General features: G+C 45.7%; 1 protein-coding gene across 1 annotated transcript in view; it reads right to left on the bottom strand.

Moving 5' to 3' along the window:
* The window catches only part of TF (transferrin), a 587,202-nt gene extending 572,071 nt beyond the window's left edge, over nt 1-15,131 (bottom strand). Inside the window, exon 1 of the mRNA XM_033958374.1 lies at nt 14,981-15,131. Within this exon, the coding sequence (XP_033814265.1) occupies nt 14,981-15,032 (52 nt within the window). The 5' untranslated portion in view covers nt 15,033-15,131. The remainder of the gene's footprint in view (nt 1-14,980) is intronic.
* Nucleotides 15,132-27,976: the final 12,845 nt, after the last annotated feature.

The following is a 27,976-nucleotide window of genomic DNA, read 5'->3' on the forward strand; positions in this document are numbered from 1 at the left end:
CTGCTCTTCTTTGCAGTGACTCGTCCCTCCTTAAGGCCATTCACAGAGGTGCTCTTGCTAAGGCGAGCGCCTTTAATGCTAGCCTTCGATGTGTGCCGAACAGCTGAGTTTCGTTAGTCCCTCCCCTTTTAAGGGGGAGCTCCAGTGGATGATGTCGGGGGGTGGGTGGAGCTAACTCACCGCAGCCCCTTGCTCTCTCCTGCCTTCTGTTCCTGCTTCCCTTCTGCTTTCCTCCTCTGTTCCTCTCCTGCTTCTCTCCTTTCCTGTCTCCTACCTACTTTGCAGAGCCTCTAGCTCAGCGTCGTTGGCCCCTCCCCTTTAAAGGGGGAGCTCCAGTGGATGACGGGGGGTGGGCGGAGCTAACTCTCACCGCTGCCCCTTACTCTCTCCTGCCTTCTGTTCCTGCTTCCCTTCTCTCCTGTCTCCTAACTTCTTTGCAGAGCCTCTAGCTCAGACATGGGCAACTCTGGTCCTCAAGGGCCGGAATACAATCAGGTTTTCAGGATTTCTCCAATGAATATGCATTGCAAGCAGTGCATGCAAATAGATCTCATGCATATTCATTGGAGAAATCCTGAAAACCCAATTGGATTCTGGCCCATGTCTGTTCTAGCTAGATGTCTATTTGATTGTTTTGTCTCCAGTGTGTCTAAATCTTAAGAGGCATGTTTTGGGCAGACTGAGGACTTAAACATTCTGCAGGCATAATCAAACTTTTAACAAAACATCCAGGGCTTTTTTTAGACATTTGGAGCTAGACCTGTTTTAAAAGTATCTAAATGTTAAAAAGGTGCCAAAACTGACCATTGGAGAGAGTAAAGTATGATCCCTCCCATACTTCCCCAGTGGTCACTGACCTCTTCGCACCACCCAAAGATGTGAGGAAAAAAAACAGTACAATCTAGCCTGTATTACAAGGGGCCACTGAAAAGTTCAGCCCAACCAACCAACTTCCCAATTATTAGTGTTATTTTGCCACTGTTGCTGAACAGTATTATCTTATTTCCTTAAGTGCCAATTTGCAGAAGCAAAATTCTATGTTTTGATATTGTTTCATATCATTGATTAAACCATATCCACATCATTCTCCTTTTGGTTGGGCTGAGAACTTTTCAGCACTCCTTCTTACAGCTTCAGACACAGACAACTGAGCCCAGCAGAGAAGAGCAGAGGGGCACTCTTAAGTGGTACTGCAGTGAATATCACATTTAAAAGTTCCAGGTACACATGTCACTATAACCCACCCAAAATCTAATCTAATCTAATCTTCCATTTGTGAGTCGCAACATACCTATACAGGCTCAAGGCGACAGATCAAAGAGGGAGGGAAAGAGGATGTGGAGAGATAAGAGGAGGGACTTAGATGTAGGGGAAGCTTATATAGTATACAGAAACTTATATAGTTAGTTGTCAAAAAGGTGAGACTTCAGGTTTTTTCTAAATCTAGTGTAGTTTGTCTCTTTCCTGATAGCATCTGGTAGGTCCAGATTTTTACACCCAGCTAGGTTAGCATAGAGTGGAAAATTTGTTTATAGTGGAGGTATTTTGTGGATGGTAGATTTAGTTGGACTCTGTTAAGGATTCTTTTTGATCTCAACCAAACATTAGAGAATAATTGGATGAGAGGGGCTGCTGAGCTTCCGTATAGGATCTGGTATAGGATACATGACGATTTGAAGATTATTCAGATGACATTGGGAGGCATAAGGACTATTGTTGTGATGTACAGGTGGGTAAAGTAAGTTTTGGAGGGCTCACCATACAATATAAGCAGGTTATAGTGACATGTGTACCTGGGACTTTGAAATGTGACCTTCACTACAGTACCCCCTAGAGTGCCCTTCTGCTGTGCTCAACTCTCTGTGAACAGTTTGCTATGAATGCTGGCTTTTGTGTGTTTCATTTGGATGTCTTTATATTAGAGAATGGCCAAAAAAGATAGACGTACTAAGGACCAAAATGTCTAGATAGGTCATTAAAAAATAAATAAATAAATAAAGATAGACTCTTGCCGTTTTCAGAATGGATGCTTTCTCTATTGGATTTCTGGACATATTTCCCAAACTGTTGAAACTCAGATGTCGTATCGAAAATGCCCCTCCACGTGTGCGCTAGAATAGCCAGAACGTCCATGATCCACTCATACCCTTCCTACATTACGTTCTTGCAGTTACATGCTAGAAAATTTACTTGATATTACAGTATAATCCCAGCGTGTTAGATCAATATTATTTATTGAGATTTATTAACTACCTTTATAAAAAGACTAGTCTTTAAGCCCGTTACATTAACGGGTGCTAGAATAGATGTGTGTGTCTGTCTTTCTTTCATTCTCTCTCTCCCCTTGGCCGCTGTCTGTCTGTCTATGTTTATTTGTTTCTCTCTCCTTGGACACTGGCTGTCTCTCCTTGGATGCTGGCTGTCTCTCCTTGGACGCTGGCTCTCCTTGGATGCTGGCTGTCTCTCCTTGTCTTCCTTTCTATCTGTCTCTCTGGTCTCCTGTGTGTCATTCTTCGTGTCTGTGTCCTTGTGTCATTCCCCCGCCCCCCCCAGAGCAAAGCTGTCTGCCCCCAGCATACCCCTTCCCCTCTCCCTGTCTCTCCATGGCCCCCTTCTGTCTTCCCCCACAGAGCAAAGCTGTCTGCCCTCCAGCACACCTTTCCCCCCAAATAGCCCCCTTTCCCTCTCCCTGACTGTCTTTCCAAGGCCCCCTTCTTTCTCCCCCCCCTCCGAGCAAAGCTGTCTGCCCCCCAGCACACCTCTCCAACAAAAGCAGCCCCCTGTATCTGCAGCACCTGCACGACACCTCCCCCTGTTCTGCAATGCCTACCTGCTCCATGGCCCCTTTCTGTTTCCCCCCCCTCCCCCATGATTGCTGTCTGCACTCAGCACAACCCTCCCACCAAAACAGCCCCCTTTCCTGCCTGCTCCATGGCCCTTCTTTTTCCTCTTCCATGGTTCCTGCCACCGCTGCCGCTCCTGTTCAAAGCGGCCTGCTGAGGTTCGCGGCTGGCTGTAGCGAACTCGCAGGCCGCTATCCACCTCAGTAGCTTGTTCCCTCTTACGCGATCGTGTCAGAGGGATCGTGTTACCATGTGGAGAGCGGCCTGCGAGGTTCGTTACAGCCGGCCGCGAACCTTAGCAGGCCGCTTTGAACAGGAGCAGTAGTGGTTGTTGTGGGAAGGGGGAGGGGAAATCGGCGACGTGCAGGCCGCTGTGAACAGGAGTGGCAGCGGCGGCAGGACCATGAGCCTTCCTCTCGTCATCCGCCGCCAGCGCTGCTCCTGTCGCCCGATGCATCTAACTTGCGCATACGCCTCAAGCCGCGGCCACGGACGGACACAGCACACAGGAGATGAGGCGCTGCTGCTGACAGCCAAGGTAGGTGCTGAGAAGAAGGCTGGGGACTCATGCATGCGCACTCCTGCGACCACAGACCTACAGCACACGGAACACGCAAATAGGAGTGCGCATGCACGAGTTAGCCTTTTATTATACAGGATTCACCCAAGATAGTGTATAGCAAGTACAGTTCAACATAATTTACAATTTTGTTAACTGCATAACAATAGTAAAATGACCAATTATAAACAAATACGATGAATGTTGTAAACTTAAAATCAGTAAACTGAAACATGATAGGACTACCATGAAACAGTATAAAAATATACATATTTAACAGCAGTGAAATTCTAATAGCAGAGATACTGTATAATACAATGTCAGCATAATACTTAATCTTAAATAATAAAATGCTAGCCCGCGCATGCGCACTAGCGACGCGTGTTCCCTGATCCCTTTTCGGTAGTGGTGTGGCCGCACGACTGCGCATGCGCGCTTACTAGGTCACTGGCAGAAGATGAACCGTCACAGAGGGAGTGAACGCGGAGTCCTGCCGTCCCTCAAACATAAGTCTCCTCCTTTGCCCGACTCCGGCCTCTGCTCCTCACCAGTCCTGCCTTCAGTCCTGTCCCTGTTAAACCAGCTGCCAATAACAAAGCCAGATGCCATGGGTTCTTCCCTTTTGCCAAATTGCTAAAGGCTCTGCCGATCTCGATCCTGCCCATCTCTGAAGTTACTTCCTGATTTTGAGGGGCGGGATCAAGACCGGCACAGCCTATAGCGATTTAGCAAGAGGGAAAGCCCCCGTGATGTCTGGCTTCGTTATTGCCAACCGGTTTAGTGGGACCGAGACAGGACCGAAGGCAGGGCTGCTCACAATCCAGATGTACCGCTGGCTCATCACTCCCCCCTCTTTCCAGCGGCCGGCAAACAACATGGAGGATTGCTTCCGGGAGGAATCGGCTTCCAGCCTTATATGTCAGGCCTGACCCGTGACTCCATTGGAAGAAGCAAGGAGTAAAAGGTGATGGGAGGAGAGAGAGAGATGAGTTGTTGGAGGAAAGAGGGGAGAAGATATGCTGGATGGAGGGAGCAAGACAGATACTGGTTAGAAGACTGAAAATAAAGGGGGAAGAGAGAGAAAGAGAAGATGCTGGAAGGGAGGAGTTAGCAAAAAAAAAACAACAACAAAAAAAAAAACTCCCAAAAAAACAAACAACTGGAGAAATAGAAACAGATAGAGATGCAGAAAAATAAATGGAGGAAAACTGAAAGATAAGGTTTAAGTCAGAGATGGATGTAGGAGAGGAAGTGAAGACTGGAATGAGAGAAGAGCCAGATAGACTGCAAACCCTGGTAAGAAAATTGAGAGAAGAAAGCAGAAACTGGAATAAACATGAATAAAATGGCCAGACAATAAAAGTAGAAAAAAAGAATTTTATTTTTAATTTCATGAACAGAAAATGCAGTTTTACTGTAAATTTGCACTGCTTTCCTTTTATATTCCAAAGTGTATAGTGTTTTTTCTCTTTCTCTGGTTTTGAACTGCATATTGCTGGACAGGGGGAGCAGGAAGAGGTGCTGATGGACAGGGGGGGAATGAAGGGAGGCCTACTGCTGGACAGGGGGAGCAGGAAGAGGTGCTGATGGACGAGGGAGCAGGAAGAGGGGGGAGGTAAAATAAAGGGAGAAGGGCTGCTGTTGGATAAGGTGAGCAGTGATGGGGTGGGGGAGGACACAGGGGAGGTAAAAGGAAGGGAGAATGAACAGGGGGAGCAGACAAGGGGTGGTGGTGGACAGCCAAGGAAAAAAAAAAAAAAGAAAGAAAGATAGAAATACAGAAAGTGGCTAAGGAGAGAGAAAAAGAAATAAAGACAGACACACACACACACACATTCTAGCACCCGTTAATTTAACGGGCTATAAGACTAGTATTTATTTAATATACTATGTTCATGACAAACTCCTTCTCATAGCCTCCTTGGTGACTCATTTCACATGGAGAACATTCTATGGTTCATCTTCATCGGTACTTTTTTCCATATGTATTTGTATCCCTCTTTTATGAATCTTACTTCTCTCACATGCATTCTTTTAAACATTCTCTACATGTGGGAGAAGCAGGACTGCATTTTACACAGTGGGCCTCAGTACTAGTCGATAAAAAAAGAGCCCGAGAGCTGGTCTCGATGGGCGACTATAACGAGGGGCTGGATGGCCCAGGTTGGTCGCCCATGGAGAATCAGCTTATAGGTGATGGGAAGGGGTGGGGAGGGGTGGAGGAGGAGCTGGGCATGATGGGAGGAGGTGGAGCAATATGTGTCTATGTGATTCAGGGTTTTTCCTGTTCATCAGAGGCAGCTTTCCCTCCCACCCTCCCTTTTTGCACAGGGGGTGCTTGGGGCTGTCGCAGCGACGGTGATCCCGAGCTACAAGCTTTGGCTCATCAGAAGATGAGCGGTTATGTGGTAGTGTGATCAGCTGAGGGATGACATCATGGGTCATGTGACCCGGCAGGGGGTGGCATGGAGGTACGTGCCTTACCCCCGCAGGCTCATCCGGGGATGAGCCGTTAGGGGGAAGTGAGCTCAGGGGAGCTAATGGGCTTTTAGCCACGTGTCACGAAAAAGGGGCATGGAGGTCCATGCCACCCCCTAGACTCTTGCTTCATGGCGGGGTCAGGTGGAATTTAATTTTGATTTGTCAAAATTGCAATGTTTTGTAGCTCGGGAGGTGATGCAATTGAATTGCTTATTTACTTCTTGTCCCAATAAACAAAGCTGCGGCCTGGTTATGACCATCATTAAGAGTCTGTGGTTATTTAAGGTTGTCATTATTGTGGAGGTTATAAGGGATCTGACAAACAGGAAAGCGTTGGGTTTGGTGTACATAAAGGTAAGAGGGTGATGGGTGAGGTAGGGCTACAACTGGGCCATTCCAGATCCATACGTTAATGACATGCACAGTTTGCTGTCCCAATAAACAAAGCTGCGGCCTGGTTATGACCATCATTAAGAGTCTGTGGTTATTTAAGGTTGTCATTATTGTGGAGGTTATAAGGGATCTGACAAACAGGAAAGCGTTGCGATTTGGTGTACATAAAGGTAAGAGGGTGATGGGTGAGGTAGGGCTACAACTGGGCCATTCCAGATCCATACGTTAATGACATGCACAGTTTGCTTAGTCTATAAATGTAAGGGAGCGATCCCATGGGAAGAGCAGGGGCAGAACCTAGGTGAGACTAACATATATACAAATAATTTACTGAATATTGTAAGTTGTGTGCTAAATTGGTGCATATTGACAAGGCATAAGTGGCCGCGCCTAAATGTAAATGCATTGATGCTAATTTATGCTAGTATAGTATAATGGAAATCTTTGCACCTATATTCTGTTATAGAATTAGCACTGAGATCCAGATTCTATAAACAGCATCTGAAATTAGGCACCTAACTTACCCCTCCTTTTACAAAAGATCCAAAGACCTTTAAATCTCTATGGGCTTTGGGGCAGTTACTGCAGCAGCAGCCGCTTTGTATAAGGGGGAGTGGGTAATTATTAAAAAGCTTAATTGGCACTGATAATGAGCTCATAATCAACAAAAATTTAAATTAATTGGGTGATAGCCGCCTACCACTTTTGAATAAACGCCTACCAGAAACTGGGTATGGTTGGATCAGATTGTGGGCAGATCTTGGGCCCACTTAGGTGCCAGTATTTAGGCCAAGAAAACCCTGGCATAAATAGGGGGTGCCTAAGGTTTTGACACCTGCCAGTGCTTAAGCCCAATTTAGGTGCCACTAGGTGCAATTCTATAAACAGTGCCTATCTCATGATTGACATACACTATGCACCATATTCCTTGGCATCTGTCTTTTAGGCACCATTTATAGAATCAGGGCCTCAGTGTGCAGCATCTAGGTGCCTGAATTGTGTTGCCCAGTTATAAAATTACCCTGCAGAGGGTCACTTTGTAAAGTGGATGCACCTATTATGCACAAGAATGATTATAGCAATGGCATATATGCACATGTGTGTACTGTATATACACATAAATGCCAGATATGCATCTGTGTTATTCAGTAAATATGTGCAGATCTTGCATAGCACATATTATATAGATCAGTGTTTTTCAACCTTTTTACACCCGTGGACCGGCAGAAATAAAATAATTATTTTGTGGACCGGCAAACTACTAGGACTAAAATTTAAAAACCCCGTTTCCACCCCATCTCCACGAGCTCGGTCACCTCAGTAACTATAGAAAAATAGACAAATATAGTGCAAAATATAGACATAAGATATAAATTTTCAAAACTGACATGTTTTGATCACTAAATTGAAAATAAAATCATTTTTCCTACCTTTGCTATCTGGTGGTTTCATGAGTCTCTGGTTGCGTTTCCTTCTGTCTGTGTATCCTTTCTTCTTTCATTTCTTTCTTTCTGCACTCAGGCCCAAGAATTGTCCCTTTCTATTCCCTCCCTCTTTCCTTCCTATGTCCTTAGTGCCCCCGGTGCCTCCTTCCCATGTCATTAGTGTCCCTTCCTGTCTTTAGTGCCCCCAGTGCCTCCTTCCCATGTCTTTAGTGCCCCCCAGTGCCTCCTTCCCATGTCCTTAGAGCCCCTTTCTGTCTTTAGTGCCCCCAGTGCCTCCTTCCCATATCTTTAGTGCCCCCAGTGCTTCCTTCCCATGTCTTTAGTGCCCCCAGTGCTTCCTTCCCATGTCTTTAGTGCCCCCAGTGCCTTCTTCCCATGTCTTTAGTGCCCCTAGTGCCTCCTTCCCATGTCCTTAGTGCATCCTTCCCATGTCTTTAGTGCCCCCAGTGCTTCCTTCCTATGTCCCTCTCACTGCCTTCCACACTTTGTCCCACCCCACCCCTGAAGCCAGCCTGCCTGCCTGTCTACCTCTCTCCCTTCCTGTCACGCAAAAAATAAAAAAGCCTCCCTCCTTCCTTTCCCGGGTCGGCTGCTATTTTATCGCCCTGCTGCTGCTACTGCTAAAGCCGACAGAGCACTGCTTTTTATGAAGATGATGGCAGGAGTGAGTAGGAATCACTCCTGCCTCTGCTGTAAAGTACATCAGTGGTCTGGAGGAGGGATCAGAGGTGGAAGGGTGCCACTAGACACAAGGGATTTAATTTTTTTTGTTTGTGGAAAGGGGTTTGGGTCCAGGGGGAGGGAGGGGATGGGATGGGCCACTAGACTACCAGAGAAATTAGTTGTCTTCATTTTGCAAGCAATTCATAGGAAAGTGAAGTTTGCTGAAACTTTAATGAACAGTTAAATGAGTGCATTTTCTGTAACTGTTGTTGCTTAATGCTTGTGATAGACTTTTTTCTAGATAAGAATCCTCAGGCAGAAAACATACAGTTTTTAAAAATGAAGCTGTATCATGAAATATATTTTAACTGAAAACTATCTTTCAGAAATACAAGTTGACACGTTTATTCAGTTTATCTAATGTGACCATTTATTTTTTTAGTTAAAAGGGGACATTTATTAATTGTCAGTCCTGCCCCCAATTCCACCCTCAATTTATTCCATTCATTTTTCATGTAAACATAATATCTTAATTCATAATGGTAACTATAAAATTTATAAAAAAAACTGCAAAGCACACTATAAGCAGAGAAAATGTTAATTATCATTTATATTTGGGAGGGTTTAAAAGATTTCAAGGCAGATGACTTTAAAATATGCAATGTCACCTCAGTAATTAAAGAAAAATAGACAAATATAGTGCAAAATATAGATGGTAGATATAAATTCTCAAAACTGACACATTTTGATCACTAAATTGAAAATAAAATCATTTTTCCTACCTTTACTGTCTGGTGATATCATGAGTCTCTGGTTGCGTTTTCCTTCTGACTGTGTATCCTTTCTTTCATTTCTTTCTTTCTTCACTCAGGCCCAACAATTGTCCCTTTCTATTCCCTCCCTCTTTCCTTCCTATGTCCTTAGTGCCCTCGGTGCCTCCTTCCCATGTCCTTAGTGCCTCCTTCCTATGTCCTTAGTGCCCCCAGTCAGTGGTGTACCGCGGGGGGGGGGGGGGGGGGGGGGCGGTTCACCCTGGGTGCAAGCCCTGAGGGGGTGCTCCTGGTCCAGTTCCCCCCTGTGTCCGTTTCAGCCCCCGACATCTGGGTGTCACGTCTGGATTCCCTCCCCCCACCCCCCGGCACTATTTATCTGGGGAAACATCCTGCACAAGATCGCGATGCCAGCGATCTTTGCCTGCTTCAGCTGTTTCCTCCACCGCAGTCCCGCCCCTCCTCTGACATCAGAGGTGGTGGGGGGCAGCAGGCCTTCAGGGTGGGGCGGGCAGGCATGCTTTGTGGGGGAGAGACAGGCCTTCAGGGGGACATGCCTTCAAGGGGGTGGGACAGGCCTTCAAGGGGAGCAGGCAGGCAAGCCTTCAAGGGGGGAGTGCAGGCCTTCGGGAGGGACAGGCCTTCAAGGGGGACAGGCAGGCAGGCCTTCAAGGGGGGGTGCAGGCCTTTGGGGGGGGTGCAGGCCTTCAAGGGTGACAGGCATACAGGCCTTCAAGGGGGGGGGACAGGCCTTCAAGGGGAACAGGCTGGCCTTCAAGGGGAACAGGCAGGCAGGCAGGCCTTCAAGGGGGGACAGGCCTTCAAGGGTGGGGACAGGCCTTGAAGGGATGGGATGCAGACCTTTAAGGGGGGGACAGGCCTTCAGGGGAGGGGGCCCTGATGTAGAAATACACGGAGGGAAGGGGGAGGGGTTCAAAGAGAGGTGCATATGCCGGACTTTGGGTGGGAAGAAATAATGGGTCTGAAAATAGAGGAGAGGGAGAGAGATGATGGACCATGGGTTTTAGGGAGGGAAGGAACAGAAAGGGAGATAAGTTGGACACAAGGGATGGTCTGGAGGGGGGATAGAGATACTGGTTAGGAGGGTAGTTGGGAAAAGAAAGGGAGAGATGGTGGACCCTGGGGTGGTGGGGAAGGAGGGAGAGCTGCTGAATGAAAGGGTAGTTAAGAAAAGGTGGATCTGTGGAGGGAGATGAAAAAAAGGAAAGATGCCAGACATCCGGGGGAGGGAAGGGAAACGGAAGGGGAGGACAGAGATGGCAGATGGATGGTTAGCACAGAGAAAGAAGAAAGAAGGAGACCCTGGCAAGCAAGTTATCAGAAGGCAACCAGAGCCTTGGACCAACAAGATTTGAAAAATAACCAGACAACAAAAGGTAGTAAAACTAATTTTATTTTCTGTTTTGTGATTACAATATGTCAGATTTGAAATGTGTATCCTGCCAGACTTGAAATGTGTATCCTGCCAGACCGCAAACGTGAGCTAGGATTTAACAGAGAGAGGAAAAGTCCTTTTTGTGTCTTTATTTTATTTACACCACAGTGCCAGTGTGGTTAGAAGAAGCTAAAGGGGGGTGAAAAAGCTATAAAATAAACCCACCAGGATGTTTGAAAAAAACACCCAATTGTGCAGGAAAATCGAATCGATAAACCAATTCAATAGGCTGAATCAAATCGAAATTTTTTTTTCCTGAATCTGGCAGCATTAGTTTGCGCTACTGTCTTAGACTTTAGGACCTGGGATTGGGGAGAGATGGCATCCTCAGTACTTTATAATGCAAGTGAAACGAGAATTTGGTCAGACTTTTGAAGGGTCTGCAGAAGAAAAATATTGTATAAGCCGGGGTCATGAGACAGCAGGAAATGGGAACTTTTCTTCCTTCTATTTTTGTGAATGGAAAGGCTGAGGATGTCAGAGAGTTCAGTTTAAAATATGTGCTTTATAAGAAAATATAATAATGTGTTTTATAAAGTTTATAGCATTGCTGGCCTACCCGGTGAGGTGTTCCTAGTGGTGGTGGTGGCAGTGTGTCAATGTGTTGAGAGGAAGAGGTGGTCTGGGAAATTCTGCTGAGTAAACTCCGGGCCCATTTCCACCCCCCATAGTCCACTCCACTCAACTGGTTCACACACTGAGTGGGTCTTTGGGTGTTGTTCCTAGATAGTTGTTTTGGAATCTCTTCCTGTGGTTTGTCAGTATCTCCTTCTGGTCCAAGGAAGGAAACTTTGTTAACCTTAGCATTGACCTACAGAATATGTTTGTAACAGCGCTGCTTGTGTGGCATTAGGCTATGTAGTGATCGAAAGAAAAAACCAGACCTTTGCACATTTTTGTACTATATGGTGGGTGTATGAGGAGATTCACATTTCCTGCACAGCTAAGTCCGTGTGAAGTTACCTTGTGCTGTATTTGACATCTAGCAAGGTCTCTCTTTGGAAGGAAAGATCTAAACTTAAAAATGAAGTGGCCAGAAGTTATGGTAAAAGGGAAGGGGTAAAACGCGAACCTCACGGACCTGACGGACCTCGCGGATCTAAACCCGTACGGCCTTAAAAATCTGAGGTCCGTGTCGGTCCGTGTCCATGGCGCTTGTAGTTTCTGTCGCTGACAGACCTTGATGAGATTTTAGCGCTGATAGATCCTTCTCAGCACAGGGAGGGAAAAGTGTTAGGATCCGTCAGCGCTAAAAATCTCTTCGAGGTCTGTCAGAGCCAGAGACTAGTGCTGGAGTTTGGAGACTTCTTTTCCATAACGCACATCCAAAACCTATGTCCCCGCTCTCTTGGCTTCTGCTCTGCCGCTCCAGCACTAGTCTCTGGCTCTGACAGACCTCAAAGAGATTTTTAGCGCTGACGGATCCTAACACTTTTCCCTCCCTGTGCTGAGACGGATCCGTCAGTGCTAAAATCTCATCAAGGTCTGTCAGCGACAGAAACTACAAGCGCCACGGACACAGACCGACACGGACCTCAGATTTTTAAGGCTGTACGGGTTTAGATCCGCGAGGTCCGTCAGGTCCGTGAGGTCCGTGTTTTACCCCTTCCCATGGTAAAAGCAGATAGTGTAGCTGGTTTTAAGAAATTTTTGGACACATGCGGGATGTGTCTGCTTGCCCTGGATCGATAGCATGGAATGTTGCTGCTCTTTGGGTTTTGACCAGGTATTAGTGACCTGGATTGGCTACCATGAGAATGGGCTACTGGGCATGATGGACCATTGATCTGACCCAGTTAGGCTATTCTTATGTTATGTTCTCATCTGTAGGGACCTTTGTTTTCACTTCTTATTTTAATGTATTTTTTTTCTGGGAACTTATCAGTGTTTTTTATAATGGGAGCAAAAATGGAAGAAAATTAATGTGTGTGGAATGGGAGGGGGGTAACTAATTTCTTCAGCTAAATAATTCAATTCACCTCAACCAGACATAGGAGAACTCACGCACCATTCACACACCCTCCAACTAAAAACATCAACAGAAAAAAACTGTTCGACAACCTCCTAGCCATTCGAGCTGCAACACTCGACCCTCAACTCTACAACCTATTGACCTTGACCACAGACTACAAAACCTTCAAAAAAGAAATAAAAACCCTTCTATTCAAAAAACACATAAAACCGAACTAACACAATCAGAACTGTCCCAAGCATCACCTGCAACTACTCCATATGTACTTCTGATGTCATGACAATTCAGACATAATTTATGTAATGTTATGTTATGTTTGGAATAATGGTTATATATATGAGGTTCAATAAAAGAAAATTTTCACTGCCTGTTTCTATTCTGACCATTTATTCTGTTTCATGGTCATTACAAAAAATATTTTTTTACATGGGGGGTGTCAAAAAATGATGGGCCCCTGGTGCCACATACCCTAGGTACGCCACTGCCCCCAGTGCCTCCTTCCCATGTCCTTAGTGCCCCTTCCTATGTCCTTAGTGCCCCCAGTGCCTCCTTCCCATGTCCCCCTCACTGCCTTCCAGACTTTGTCCAGCCCCATCCCTGAAGCCAGCCTGCCTGCCTACCTACTCCATCCCTGCCATGCAAAAACCAAAAAAGCCTCCCTCCAAGCCCGATTTAACCCCCCCTGGGTCCGCCACCGCCGCTGTCCTTACCTCCCTGCTGCTGCTAATTGCCGCTGCTAATCACCGCCCAGAAGCCTTCTTCCCGACGTCAATTCTGACATTGGAGAGGACGTTCCGGGCCAGCCAATCGCTGCCTGGCTGGCCCAGAACGTTCTCTCCGACGTCAGAATTGACATCAGGAAAAAGGCTTCTGGGTGGCGATTAGCAGCAGCAGGGAGGTAAGGACAGCAGCAGTGGTGGCGGACCGGAGGGGTTTTAAATCGGGCTTGGAGGGAGGCTTTTTGTTTTTTGCCCTGCAGGGAGGGACAGGAAGCGATCGCTTGTCCCGTTGTCCATGCGCACAGCTTCAGGATGCTGTCCCTGAAAATGGGACATTTTGGCATCCCGAAGCTGTGTGGGGACAACGGGACAGGGGATCTAAAAACGGGACTGTCCCGTTCAAAACGGGACGTATGGTCACCTTAGGTTTATCTCACCTTCTGAGAGTAAATGTGTGGTAGTCCTATAACAAATGGTACACTGAAAATACTCTCTAGAATAGCTTGTTCTTGGAGAAATAATAAATTTTTTTTGTATATGTGCTGGCCTACTGTGCATAATCTTCCCCCTTACACAGAGCTGAATAAATTACTAGATTTTTCCACACAGTAATAAACTGCACAGCTTTATACTGAAGGTGCAGAAGTTAAATTACCCCCCCCCCCCATGCTTTAATTTTCACCAAATATCTTAGGAGCCCTTTTAATAAACGGTATCTAGCATAGTGCTGCACTAAAGGGCAGTTAGTGCACAGTAAACTGGATGTTCAATTGTTTTTTAATGTCGGAGGCATGGGATAGGTGGAGGATAGGTATGGAAGGAGCCTGACAGTAAACACACCTCACTTACTGATTGCTTACTCACTTACTTAATGCAGAGTTAACACAGGACCACTTACTGGCTCCTATTTAAGGGGCACTGTGTACTTCTGCATTAATTGGGAGCCAGTACTGGGTGTGAATCTGAATGTTAATGTATTGCAGCAATAAGAAATAGTAGGAATGCCCCCAATAAGTGCTGCATTAAATTTGCAGCTATCCCACAATAAAATCCTGCATTAAGCTGTGTAATTGTAAATTATACTGCTGTTTAGTAAAAGGGCTCCTTAATTTCTTAGTGCAGCCTAATGCCACCTCTCCATTTAAAACCTCTTGAGAGTCAGTAATGTGGTGCATTCTTAGTCCACTTGAACATGCAGCAATAAAAGTTTAACAAGTAAAAGCGAAAAAAGAAGGTGATATGTTTTTATTGGATCAACAATACATTTCTTGACTTGACAGGTCAAAACAGAATGAGTGAGCAAACAAACAAAAACCCTCACAAGAAAAAAAGCAAATGAAGGGCTCCTTTTACTAAGGTGCGCTAGCGTTTTTAGCGCACGCAGGAGATTTCCGCGTGCTACACCGCACGCTACACTTCTAGAACTAATGCCAGCTCAATGCTGGCGTTAAGGTCTAGCGTGTGCGGCAATGTAGCGCGCGCTATTCCATGAGTTAAAGCCCTAGCGTACCTTAGTAAAAGGAGCTCTAAGTGAATTATAAAATGCATTCCAATATAGTCTGGAGAGAGGATGAGGGTATGAGGTGGAATTAATGGATGATCAGAAGGCAGACAGGGGCAGTATAATTTACGGCTTGCAATACATTAGAAAGCTCAGGTCTTCAGAATTAGTCACTCACCCAGCAGCGCAAAGATCAGCACGATGTAGAGAACAAACCTCATTGTTCCCATTTTCTGGGGACTGGTGCTGAAGACACAGCTGACTCTGCTCACGAACTTGCCTCTCTGAGCTTGTTGTGGTATTTGCGCTGCTCTCCTGTCTTATATAAAGACACGACTAGCTGAGTAATCAGAAATATTCACCTACTGGTGTTTGCTCTACTGATTACTCAATAGTTTCTCTTCTCATCTCTCCTCCCTTAGATCAGATAATTTAACAGGAAGCATTTTTTTTTTAGTTTTGGCATGTTATAAAGTGTGTCTTGGGAATGGGGGAATCAGAAAAAAGCAAGGTTTAGACTGGAGAATTTTCACCCTGTATCAGAGGGAGGAGCTGATTTTCCTGATACAATTCTCCGGGAAGGGGTAAAACGCGGACCTCGCGGATCTAAACCCATACGTCCTTAAAAATCCGAGGTCCGCGACACTTTTCAGGTCCATGCCATTTTTAGTCTCTGGCTCTGACAGAACTCTATGAGAATTTAACTCTGACGGATCCTAGCATGGGGAGGGAAAAGCATTAGGATCTGTCAGAGTTAAATTAACAACAATAAGCCAATCCACCCAAACTGGGGCTTCTCTTTCCTTAACCCAAACTGCGGGAGGATCTGAAGTCCGCCTTCGCTTTCCCTGCAGCTCAGCTCAGGCCCCCGACTCCCTCGCGGACCTCACAGATCTGAACTGCACGTCACATCCTTAAAAATCCGAGCTCTGACAGAGCTCTACGACAATTTAACTCTGACGGATCCTAAACGTGGCAAGGACGTCGGATTTTTAAGGACGTGCGGGTTTAGATCTGCAAGGTCCGTAAGGTCCGTAAGGTTTTACCCCTTCCCCAATTCTCCATCTAGACTGGAAAGGTTTAGCTTCTGCGACTTGGTCCTACTTAAGACTGAACTGATTCACCCTTCTAACTTAACAAAGTAACATAGAAAATGATAGCAGATAAAGACCTGAACAGTCCATCCCTGTGCCCATTTGTTACATGCATTATAAATTCATGATTAAATTAAAATTGTCTTTTTTTTTTTTTTTCCTTTGATATTTCTGGGCCATAGACCGTAAAGTCCACCTGGTACTGACCTTAGGTTCCAACTACTGGAGTTGCCATTAAAGCTAACTCCAGCCCATCCAACCATTTCATCATTTGCGGATACATACTGTAAAGTCTGCCTGGCTTACTAGCTTGTAGTTTCCCACTTCATTTCTGTGAGCACATCTACTCTTTTGCAGTCCCTTGGAACCTCTCCCATCTCTAAGGATCTATTGAATAAATCTTTAAGAGGACCTGCCAGAACCTCTGAGTAGGGTTACCAAATTTCCTCTTTAAAAAAGAGGACACTTAGCTCCACCCTGTTCCTCCCCAATCCTGCCCTACTCCACTTTCAGCTCCATCCCCACACAAACCTATCGTATTTTTCACTCCATAAGACGCACTTTTTTTCCACCCAAAAATGGGTGGAAATCATGGTGCGTCTTATGGAGCGAAGAAACAGTTGTTTAAACCCCCTCCACCGTTTTAAAACACCCCCTCCCTGCCGCTGCCCTCTCCCTTTTAAAACACGCCGCTGCCACACATTTTAAAACACCTTCCCGCCTGCTGTTGTAGTACCTGGTGTCCAAAATACGGGCTCCCACCCAGCCCTGTAGGAATCCCCCCCATACTGCCCAGTACTTTTAAAACGCCCGCCTGCCGCCGCTGTAGTACCTGGTGGTCCAGTGTGTTTCCCTCCTTTGCTAGTGGCGCACAGGTTAGGAGCAAGCTTTCCGTGCTCCCTCCTGGCCCCGTGGCACTATCTGAATGGATGCTGTCGGTTCTCGTGAGCCCCGTGAGAACTGACAGCAGTTCAGATAGTGGTGCGGGCCCAAGCGGGAGCACGGAAAGCTTGTTCCTGACCTGTGCACCACTAGTGAGGGAGGGAAACGCACTGGACCACCAGGTACTACAGCAGCGGTGGGCGGAAGGGTGTTTTTAAAAAAGGGGGCGGCGGCAGCAGGAAGGGGAGTATTTTTAAAGTACTGGGAGGTACTGGGGGGGGGAGATTCCTACAGGGCTGGATGGTTGCCCGTATTTTATGCCTATAAGAGTCAAAGGCCCTGGGACGCTGGTTTGGATCTTCTTTGAGGGCAATGCCTGAGTCGCTGTAAGGGGGGTGGGGGAAGGAAGCTGACAAATTGGGGGGGAGGTTTCTCTGCATTAATGATGATATCTTTATTTACTGGTTGTTTCAGTTTCGGGCAGTTGTATGCTTTATTATTTATCATGCTGTTTGGTTTTCTTTTTCTTTATCATGAATCAAACATTGTTTACCATAAAAGTGCTGGGGGGTATGGGGGTTGATTTAAAAGTACCGGGGGGGGTACGAGGGGATGATTTTAAAAGGTACTGGGGGTGTGTGACAAATTGTTAGTCAGCAGGGACAGATCCCTCCTGTCCCGGCCTACCACTAGACCACCAGAGTGGAGACAGGGTGCAGAGCCTGGGAGGGAGGGGTGACAGACCGCAGAGCTTGGCAAAGAGTGTGGGGTTGGGTGCCGAGCCTGGCAGGGAGAATTTGGTTCTCAATTTTTTTTTTTCTTGTTTTCCTCCTCTAAAACTAGAGTGCGTCTTATGCAGCAAAAAATACGGTATGTCTCCTTACCTAAGCTCAGAGCTACGTCTGGAGGGCCTTTGTGTATGTGCAGACATCAAACAGATGATGTCACATGCATGCATGTGATGTCTTCATATTGACATTTGCACATGCGCAGAGGCCCTCGAGACTTGGCCCCAAGTTCGCGGCCTTCCAAAACCTGGACAAACTTCTGGGTATTAGAAATCCCTCTGGGCACCCAGACCAGTCCTCTAAAAAGAGGACATGTACGGGTTTTCCTAGACATCTGGTAACCCTATCTCTGAGCTCCCTTGATATTCTGGGATATCCAGTCCTATGGCTTTGTCCACCTTCAATTTTTCAAGTTGTTCATAAACACTTTCTACTGTAAACAGCGCGGTATCCACTCTGCTCTCATATGTAACTTTGCCAGCCAATCACGGTTCTTCTCCAGGATTTTCTTTTATGAACACATGTTTTATATTTCTAGCCATTTTCTCTTCTTGCACTTTCGCCAGATGAATCTCTCTCTTGGCTTCTTTCAGTGTCATCTAGTATTCCTTTCTGCATTCCTCTTTTTGAGCTTTGAGATCCTGTATTGTTTTCTCCTTCTTAGGTTCTGTCAACATATGCCTGAGCATAAGACATCCACGATCTGTCTACATCTTTCCAATGCTGCAAATGGAACTTTCTAGTCTGCATCCGGCAGGTTTATATCACCCAGCAATAACACCTCCCCTTTCTTTCCCAACTTTTGAATATCATCAACCAGATCAATTTACTACGTTTGAATCAGAGGTCTGTAGACAACACCTACATAGATAGAAGTTTCATCTTCTCTTATCAAATCAATCCTTGCATTTCTGTCGCTTTGATATTGTTCTTCACACAGAAAGCTACTCCACCTTTTCAACCATCTATATCCTTCATAACAAGATTATAGCCCGGTGTATTTCTGTCCCATCCATGGTAATCACTGAACCATGTATCTGTGATAGAAACAATATCTAAGTCTGTCAACTTCAGGGCTTGCAGATCCTGATATTTGTTGCTTAGACTATAAGCGTTAGTGGTCATTGCTTTCTAGCTACCATTTCACAAACTCCAATTCTTTTGCTTTTATTTTCTTAGCCACAGGTTTGGAGCACCATATTGGTTTTCTTTTTCTCTTGTTTTTATTTATTTTCCTCTCAAAGGTCAGTAGCCAATTTTATTGCACCATTCAGCTTGGAACACTATTTTTCCACTTCTCTTATGTCCTCCCATCCTATCAGCTCTTTCTTTAGATACTCCCCCATGCTACTAAAGTCTGCACATTTGAAATCCAGGTCTTTGGGCTAGATGCACTAATTTGATCACTGTTGACTGATTCTCCAGAAGCGATCAATGCCCTATCAAGTTTGCATTCAAATGATTTGCACAGAGGTGCAAATTATTTGCATGCAAATGCAACCGATCAATTGCTCAGTGAGTGATTGACACATACGTAGAGCCCTAACAGTAGAGACAGGGGAAGCAGCTTCCTGTCACTGCTGTTAGGGCTTCTATTTTTTTTAATGGCACAGATGTGTGTGTGTGTGTTACACCCTCGAGCCACTGCACCCCCCCCCACCCGAACTCCCAAAAAATGGCAGCAGAGATGCACACTCACTCCTGCCACCAGGGCTTCAGGCTCCTCCCTTGGAATCCTGGATACAGAGGGAGATGCCTAAGTCCTGATTGACTCAGTAACCTAAGGCCCCACCTCTTGGGAGGGGCCTTAGGTATCTGAACCAATGAGGGCTTTTGGCCCCTCCTTGTGCATCACTTAATGTTCCAGGGAGTGGAAGACCCATCATTTAGACAGGCAGGCATAAAGCAGGAGCCTGAGATTAGGCTTCTTACTTCCAACATTTTAAAAAGGTACTGGGAAGGTTCAGGGGATAGGGGTGTGGGGTGCCCAATAGTGGGAGGAAGTGGGCATCCCTCCTGCCACTTTTTTGGGTGGTGGGGGGGGGGGGGTGTTTGGTGGCAGGAGGGAGTGGGCATCCCTCCTACCATTTTTTTTTTGTGTGTGTTCAGGGGAGGCAGTGGCTCCGGGGTGCCTGGCACAGGGAGGGGGGGGACAATGTGCAGGGGTATTCTGCGTGGCAGGAGGGATTGGGTATCACTCCTGCTATTTGTATGAGTTCAGGGGGACAGTGACTCGGGGGGCCACATTTGGCAGAGGTTGTTGGAGGAAGGCCATCATTGACGGTGGTGGACTTTAAAAAAAAATTTTATGGCACAGATATTGCAGGTGTAACACACGCAAAATATCTGTGCCATTGAAAAAAATGGGAAAAAAACAGGCAGTCAAATCGGTTTTTACGATCATTAAAACCCTTTTTTTTTTGTGGAATAACCAAGTGATGTTAGTGCATCAATCGCTTGGCTATTTTGCTTGGGATTTTAGCAAATTTGCATGGTTGGATCGGAAAATGGGCAATCAAGGGGAAAACACGTGGTGGGCCTTTTTGTGCATCGGATCAGTAACAGCGATCATCACTAAAGCTGTGAAAACAGGTTTAGCGATGATCACTGACTTTAGTGCATCTAGCCCTTTGAGTTTTGTGTGGCCTCCCTCCACCTTAGCTGTTATATCAAACCATAACATTTGATGAGGCTTCTGCCGCTCAGCTGTTCAGCTTTCCCCTGCCAGCTTTATGCATGTGTTAGCTTCCACTGCTAGCTCTGAACATGGCAGTTGCTTTCTCCAGTGACTGATCAGACAGGATTACAGCAGATCTCGTGAAACTCATTTGCTTGGAAAAGAGACGGCTGAGGGGAGATATGATTGAAGTCTAAAAAATCCTGAGTGGTGTAGAACAGGAACAAGTGGATCAATTTTTTACTGCATCAAGATTTACAAAGACTAGGGGACACTGTAATACTTTTAAAACCAATAGGAGGAAATATTTTTTCATTCAGAGAATAGGAGAATATTTTTTCACATTGTTGAGGGATACACCTTAGAATTGAGCATTGGAGTCAAACACAATCCTGATCTGGCCTGGCTTATGTGGATGGTACATGCCAAAATTAGTAAATACCACCATTCTCCATTATCTTTCAGTGGTATAGCTGGCTCTTTATGGTTATTATCCTGCATGTTCTACACTAACTTTATGAAATGTTATCTTGTTTCAGGGTCTTCTGCAGTGAAGTAAGTCAAAATAGAGCTTGCTCCCTGTTGCTGAGAAGTCGTGTCCTGGATGTATGAAAGTGTAGAGGAGCCACCCAACTGGACTCATCTCTGGAGAATTCTTTGTCCATGATTTTCAGGAACTCAGCTGAAAGAGTTGGTTTATCATCATCATCCTTCAGGATCTGGTAGTGAAATGTTCCGATAGGTGATTGAGCTAGATTCTGGTTCTTCCCAGCTGTAAACCTCTTTACTTGCAGATGGTTCTGACAAGGCTTGTGCCTATAAGCCAACACACATCTTATGCACATCTACATTTGGTCTCCTCAGCCCTTTGTTACCTACTATCACCCATCCCAGGGCGAGTCAGTGGGCAAATGGAGTATCAGCTGGTCCTGCTGTTGATCCAAGAACTCTGACCAAGGCTGGTATATCTCTTCCTAATAAGAGTTGGATCTTGTACTTTGGATCCACTGGATGCAGGTGTTCTGCTATTGGTTGCAAATGAGGGTATTGTTGTGTTACCTCGGGTGTAAGGATTGCTTCCCTGATGTCCTGTATCTGATTGCACTCAGAGTTGGTAATCTCTTTTAATGCTACCACCTATTGCTTTTACTTGTAACCGCTTGCTTTTCTCCCTTGTCCTCCCTGAACATGTTATCAGGTGGTAGGGGTAGCAGTTTCCCTAGATATTAAATAAATCAAAGAACTCTGTCCTTGCCAAAATATTTCTTAAATCCAGCAGCTTGTCATTATCTTTGCTGGTGATTTTCAGAAAATTATCTATTCTCCTCTTTAATGCTTATTGGATGGCTTCTGGATTGCCATATTGCTGCTCGAGCCTCTCCAAAGCAATGTCTGTCTGCCTTTTCATGATCTTCTGCTACCCTGTGTGCACTGGCCTTAGCCTCTTCTGCTGTCTTGCATGCAGTAGCCTCAACCTCTTTTATTCAAATTGTTCATCCTCTATCCTAAGTATTTCTTTGTTAGGTCTGCTTCTTGCTGGCTATACAGAACCATTGCTTTCACAGACTTTGCCTCCATTCCATTTAATAGCCAGGAATGCTGTGGAGGACCTGCTGGATTGGCTTGTCCTATGTGATCTGGAGATCTTCTCGATCTGTCTGTTGCCTTTGACACTGTTGATCACCGCCTCCTTCTCGACACATTGTCCTCGCTGGGATTCCGGGGTTCTGCTCTCTCCTGTTTTTTTCCTATCTCTTTCATTGTACCTTCAGCGTATGTTACAGTGAATCCTCCTCTGCCACCATCCCGCTGTCTATTGGCGTACCCCAAGGCTCTATCATGGGCCCTGTCCTCTTTTCCCTATATACCCTCTCTCTTGGTATGCTGATCTCCTCTCATGGTTTTCAATATCACTTCTATGCTGATGACTTCCAGATCTACCTCTTCATGTTGGATATCTATTCGGGAGTTCAGGCCCGAATTTCAGCCTGCCACTTGAATGTCTCGCCACAATCTCAAACTGAATATGGCTAAAACTGAACTCCTTATCTTTCCCCCCCAAACCCGCCTCCCTCCTCTTGTCTTCTTTATCTCTGTGGATAACGCTATCCTCCTCCATGTCTCATCGGCTCGCAACCTTGGGGAGATCTTTGACTCCTCTATCTCCTTCTCTCGTTAGATTCAACAGACCGCCAAATCCTGTCGCTTCCTCATCTATAATTTTACCAAAATCTGTCCTCTTCTCTCTGAACACACGACTGACATGGATAACCTGGACATACAGATGATTCAACTGGACATATTGGCCTCACTTGTGTATGCTGGACACTACAGGCCTATATTTTCCCATAGCTAGGCCCAGCCTATACCTTGCTGTCTGTAAACACCTGCAGCCTTTGCAATGCTAACGTGTTTGTCTCCATTCCCTGCTGGGAGGATATTTCTCCAAGGTTCTGCTGAACTGTTATCAGTGCTGTATGACTTCATATGCCAGGCACCCTGGAAAGCCATAAAACTTTTATAATGAGCAAGGATCCCTGCAGGACGATGTGGGTGTAGCGAGATGAGAGAACTTGGTACCAAAACATTTGCTTCCTGTCTCTGAACCAAGTTATGGGAACCAAACAGCTGGATTGTTGAAAGGTCACCTTTGCCAACTTTCAGCATACAAGGACACCATCCCGAAGATGCACAGAATTGAAAACCACTAATTAGCATCTACAGCTCTCAGCGCTGGAGAAAGAAAGAAAGTTCACCAAGAGTTCTCTGTTTCTGCAAGGCCCCCCCCCCTTACTTGGGAGGGGGGATGGAGGTGAGAGAGGCGTGGACTGAGAGGAAGAGTTAGGTAATTCGGGGATGTACTTTTTGGAACAAAGGAAGAATTTCTCTGTATAAAAAACACGTGCATTCTAGGTAAAGCCAGAGAGATTCACTTACTTATGCTACGGGGAACTGCTAGCCCCCTGCTAAGCATATGGGTGCAAATTCTTCTCTCCATTGCATATTCTGAACTGACAATACATTTTTCTGATATGCCTTTGCTGCTGTACTTTTGTAAGTTTTTATACTAACAATAAACGAATATTGTCTGTTTTGTAGTTATTCCAATGAGGTAAACAAAGCAGCCTTTACTTCAGTGGTGACCCTGATGTGATCATGCTTGGGTTTCACGCGCTTGTGTGATTAACAGATTTTATTTTATAAGGTGTTCCGGTGAACTCCAAAGAGAAACACGTTCAGGGGGCTTAAGTATTTCGCCTTGGTGCTGGACGGATGGTGCTCCTGGGTGAGCCAAAACATATATTTCTAGTCACCCAGAGACCGTACGGAATTAATACTGTACAAATTGTAAGTACAACCTTTTATTTTAATTTTTTTATATTAGACGTCAAGGCTAGTGATAGCGAAAGACAGTTGACATTGTACATTGTATATATATATATATATATATATATATATATATATATATATATATATATATATATATATATATATATATATTAGGGGAAAGAATAGGGTTGAGTCAAGATCTGGAATCATGACAGTGTGTTCAGTATTAAGAGAAAAGTTTAGTGTGGAAAAAAAAAACAAAAAAAACCCCAAAAACAAAAACAATTGGCTATGTCAAATTTTGCAATTCGCAGGAGAATTGCATGCAGAACTAAGGAAGCTAGAAATGTTTTCCTGTTGAAAAACAAAGGGCATTGCAAAGAGGTGCTGCCCATGAGACCCCTTAAAGTTTTTAAGTTAGGAAAAAGAATAATTTAAGATGATGCCTTAAACAGAGATGGGAGGCGGCATGGAGGCTAAAATTGTAGCTCAGGAGTGTCCTGTATAGTAAAGATTGTCCCGTACAGTGAAGGTACATTTTATGGAAGGTGTGGCCAGCCGACTGCAAATGTACATTCTCTAATCTGTTTTTGTTTGCTGCCTGTATATCCCTATATTTGCTTAGCCAGCGTTATGAAGCTACAGCATTAGGTAACGTTCTGTTGTGTATATGTATGTTAATATATAATTAAAAAAAACAACAAAGATTAGATTTTGGCAAAGAGACGGATTACTTTTCCCGGTTTAGAGCTTAGAAGGCTCACTCACAGTGTGCCAGTTGACTTCACAGATCATTAGAGGCTTCCTGTACTGAAAAGCAAACGTAGTTTGTATATCTTAGAAAATTGTGCAGCAATAGGAGTTAGGAGAAAACTCGCTAAGCTGCCCGTTACCCTTATATTGTACCCTGCTTAGAAACCTAATTAAGTGGTTTAAAACGTCTTTTACTTAACTTGAAACTTGATTTATGGGTTTTAGAGAGTTTATCGGTCCATTTGAACTAAGGACATGGAGATCTTTGTAATACGACACTTTACTGAGTTCAACAGGGCTAAATGTTTTTGTATGTGTGACCGTATGTGAAATGTCATAAATCCTTAGGAATCTTCTCTTGCTTCCCGCTTTACGCTAGAGCCTGTGAGCAAGAGTGGGGAAAAGAGGAAAAAGTTTACTTATGCCCTAGTATTTAATTTATGCTTGAACCGAGGTGCCACGCACATTGTAGAGGCAGGGGGATTGCACTGGATAGTTTTAAGCAGGTCACTATAACTATGATAGAATTTCCCATGTCTATAAATGACATAGTATTTTAAATTCTGTTTTTTATGGATTTACAGTTACACTGTAAATCGGTGCCTTTATCTTGCTTTCAGTAAGAGGGGAAAACCAAACAAGTTAACCCCTCAGATTGGACAATTGTTCTATTACGTTGGAAAAAGAATTGAAAACAGTGGTATACATTATTTTAAACAGAATGGGTCTAGAGATAATAAGGAAAGTGTTTTCTTTCTTTCTTTCTTTTACTCTTTATTTTTTGTTGTTGTTGACTGTCCCTCTTTTTCTTCTTACTAGAGGGGGGAATACATAGTGTACATAGTCCTGCTTTTCATCAAGAGATGTAACATCTCAACCCTGCCAGTTATGGCAGGCTTGCAGAAGATGATATAATACAAGGCAATCTTTATTTGGATAAATATGGAGATTCAATGTTAACTGAGTTTGAATACTAATAAAACAAAACACTTAGCTAGCTAGACCTGTGGTTGTGGGAGCCACGAACTAGTTTTCTGATCTACATAAACTATTTCTGACTTACTAGTTTTAGGATATCTTTTGACTTTAGGAGACAATATAATTCGTTTATACCGCTGTGGTGTCTGACTTTTACTAGCATCGGTTTCTGATGGCAGACCTTTCTGCGTTGGTTATATGAAATTTGTACACCGTAATGTGTATTTTTTTTTAGATTAGATTTTGATGTGACAGGAACAACAAACACTAGTGTTTGGCTTTAGGGTTTGCAATGTATTTTAACTAAGATAAATAAAATAAGGTATGCTCATTAGTTCTGAATTGGTTCAGGCTTTTACACAGTCATGCTTGGACTGGATTAACTCTCCTAATCTTATGGTTTAGTACCATTTAGATAAATTCAAAGCAACAAAACAAACACCCAAACATTTTCCCTTTGCCCTATTGCTTTTCTTCCATCTATGTTCTCTTTCCTTTCCTCCTTGAAGTTCTTTTTTCTTTCCTTGTTTCTTATGGCCCTGATTCTCCAAAAGTGCGTCCCGATTTTAGGCAGCTGTAGACGTCCTACAGCTGTCTAATCAGCCAATCGGGATGCACGTTTTTTTAAAAAAAATGCTCCCCAGGCAGGCCTGAAGGCGCCTCCGGGAGCCTAGGGAGACCCGCAAGATGCCTAAGCTCACCTACAGGCCTTAGGCGAACTTAGGCGGCCCTACGCGTCTCCCTAGTAGAGGAAGAGACACTTAAAATGTAGGCCAGCAAAATGCTGGTCTACATTGTAAGTAGACGCGGCCGCTATACTGATCGCGGCAAGGGATCTCCCTGCTGCAATAAAGTATAGCGGCCGCGGCCGCCTGTCCCATCACCGACAGGAGGATGCCTAACTCCTCCTGTCGGAAACCCCGAACCCCGGAACCCCCTCCCCCCCCAAACTCGTAATCGCCGACAGGAGGATGCCCAACTCCTCCTGTCGGAACCCCGGAAGCCCCTCCCCCCAAACTCGTAATCGCCGACAGGAGGATGCCCAACTCCTCCTGTCAGAACCCCGGAACCCCCTCCCCCCCCAAACTCGTAATCGCCGACAGGAGGATGCCCAACTCCTCCTGTCGGAACCCCGGAACCCCCTCCCCCCCAAACTCGTAATCGCCGACAGGAGGATGCCCAACTCCTCCTGCCGGAAAGCCCAACGACCCCCCCGCCCCAACTAATCTCCCTCCCCCAACTAACCTTTCAATGTTGGTCTGCTGGACGGGTCTTGCTGCCGTCCAGCCGACGGGTCTGCCTCGTGGAAATGAGATGGCACGCCCCTTCCCGGCCCATCCCCGCTAAATCTAAGGCCTGATTGGCCCAGGCTGTAGAAGCCTGGACCAATCAGGCCTTAGGCATAGCGGGTCCGCCCATCCCCACTAATCCTAAGGCCTGATTGGCCAATGTGCCTAGCCTGGGCCAATCAGGCCTTAGATTTAGTGGGGATGGGCCGGGAAGGGGCGTGCCGTCTCATTTCCACGAGGCAGACCCGTCGGCTGGACGGCAGCAAGACCGTCGAGCTGACCAACATTGAAAGGTTAGTTGGGGCGGGGGGTCGTTGGGCTTTCTGGCAGAAGGAGTTGGGCATCCTCCTGTCGGCGATTACGAGTTTGGGGGGAGGGGGTTCCGGGGTTTCGACAGGAGGAGTTGGGCATCCTCCTGTCGGCGATTACGAGTTTGGGGGGGAGGGGGTTTCGGGGTTCTGACAGGAGGAGTTGGGCATCCTCCTGTCGGCGATTACGAGTTTGGGGGGGAGGGGGGTCCGGGGTTCCGACAGGAGGAGTTGGGCATCCTCCTGTTGGCGATTACAAGTTTGGGGGGGAGGGGGCTCGGGGTTCCGACAGGAGGAGTTGGGCATCCTCCTGTCGGCGATTATGAGTTTGGGGGGGGGGGGAGTTCCGGGGTTCCGACAGGAGGAGTTGGGCATCCTTCTGTCGGCGATTACGAGTTTGGGGGGGAGGGGGGTTCCGGGGTTCCGACAGGAGGAGTTGGGCATTCTCCTGTCGGCGATTACGAGTTTGGGGGGGGGGGGGGGATCCGGGGTTCCGACAGGAGGAGTTGGGCATCCTCCTGTCAGCGATTACGAGTTTGGGGGGGGAGGGGGCTCGGGGTTCCGACAAGAGGAGTTAGGCATTCTCCTGTCGGTGATGGGACAGGCGGCCGCAACAACCGTGGCCGCTATACATATTGCAGCAGGGAGATCCCTTGCTGCCATAAGTATAGCGGCCGCGTCTAATTTAACCCGATTCTCTAAAGACGCCGGTTACAGAATCGGCGTTTAGTATAGGACGCCTCTCCCGGGCGGCCTGCCTGGGGAGCATTTTTTTTTTTTTAAACGTGCATCCCGATTGGCTGATTAGACAGCTGTAGGACATCTACAGCTGCCTAAAATCGGGACGCACTTTTGGAGAATCAGGGCCTATATGTTTAATTCTGGGTTTGTAGAGGTTTTTTGTATAATTTTGTAATTCTTTATTGTTTTCTTCACCCTTATTTTTATTGTTGTCAGAGGCTTAGTATTTGAAATTTAATCAACTTTTTGCATACTTGTCAAATTGATAAAAGAAAAAATCTCTGGGGACACCAGACAAGATACAGAGTATGAGAAATTGGTGATGTTCAGAAAT

The sequence above is a fragment of the Geotrypetes seraphini genome, chromosome 9 (genome assembly GCF_902459505.1).
Source record: "Geotrypetes seraphini chromosome 9, aGeoSer1.1, whole genome shotgun sequence".
Lineage (NCBI taxonomy): Eukaryota > Metazoa > Chordata > Amphibia > Gymnophiona > Dermophiidae > Geotrypetes > Geotrypetes seraphini.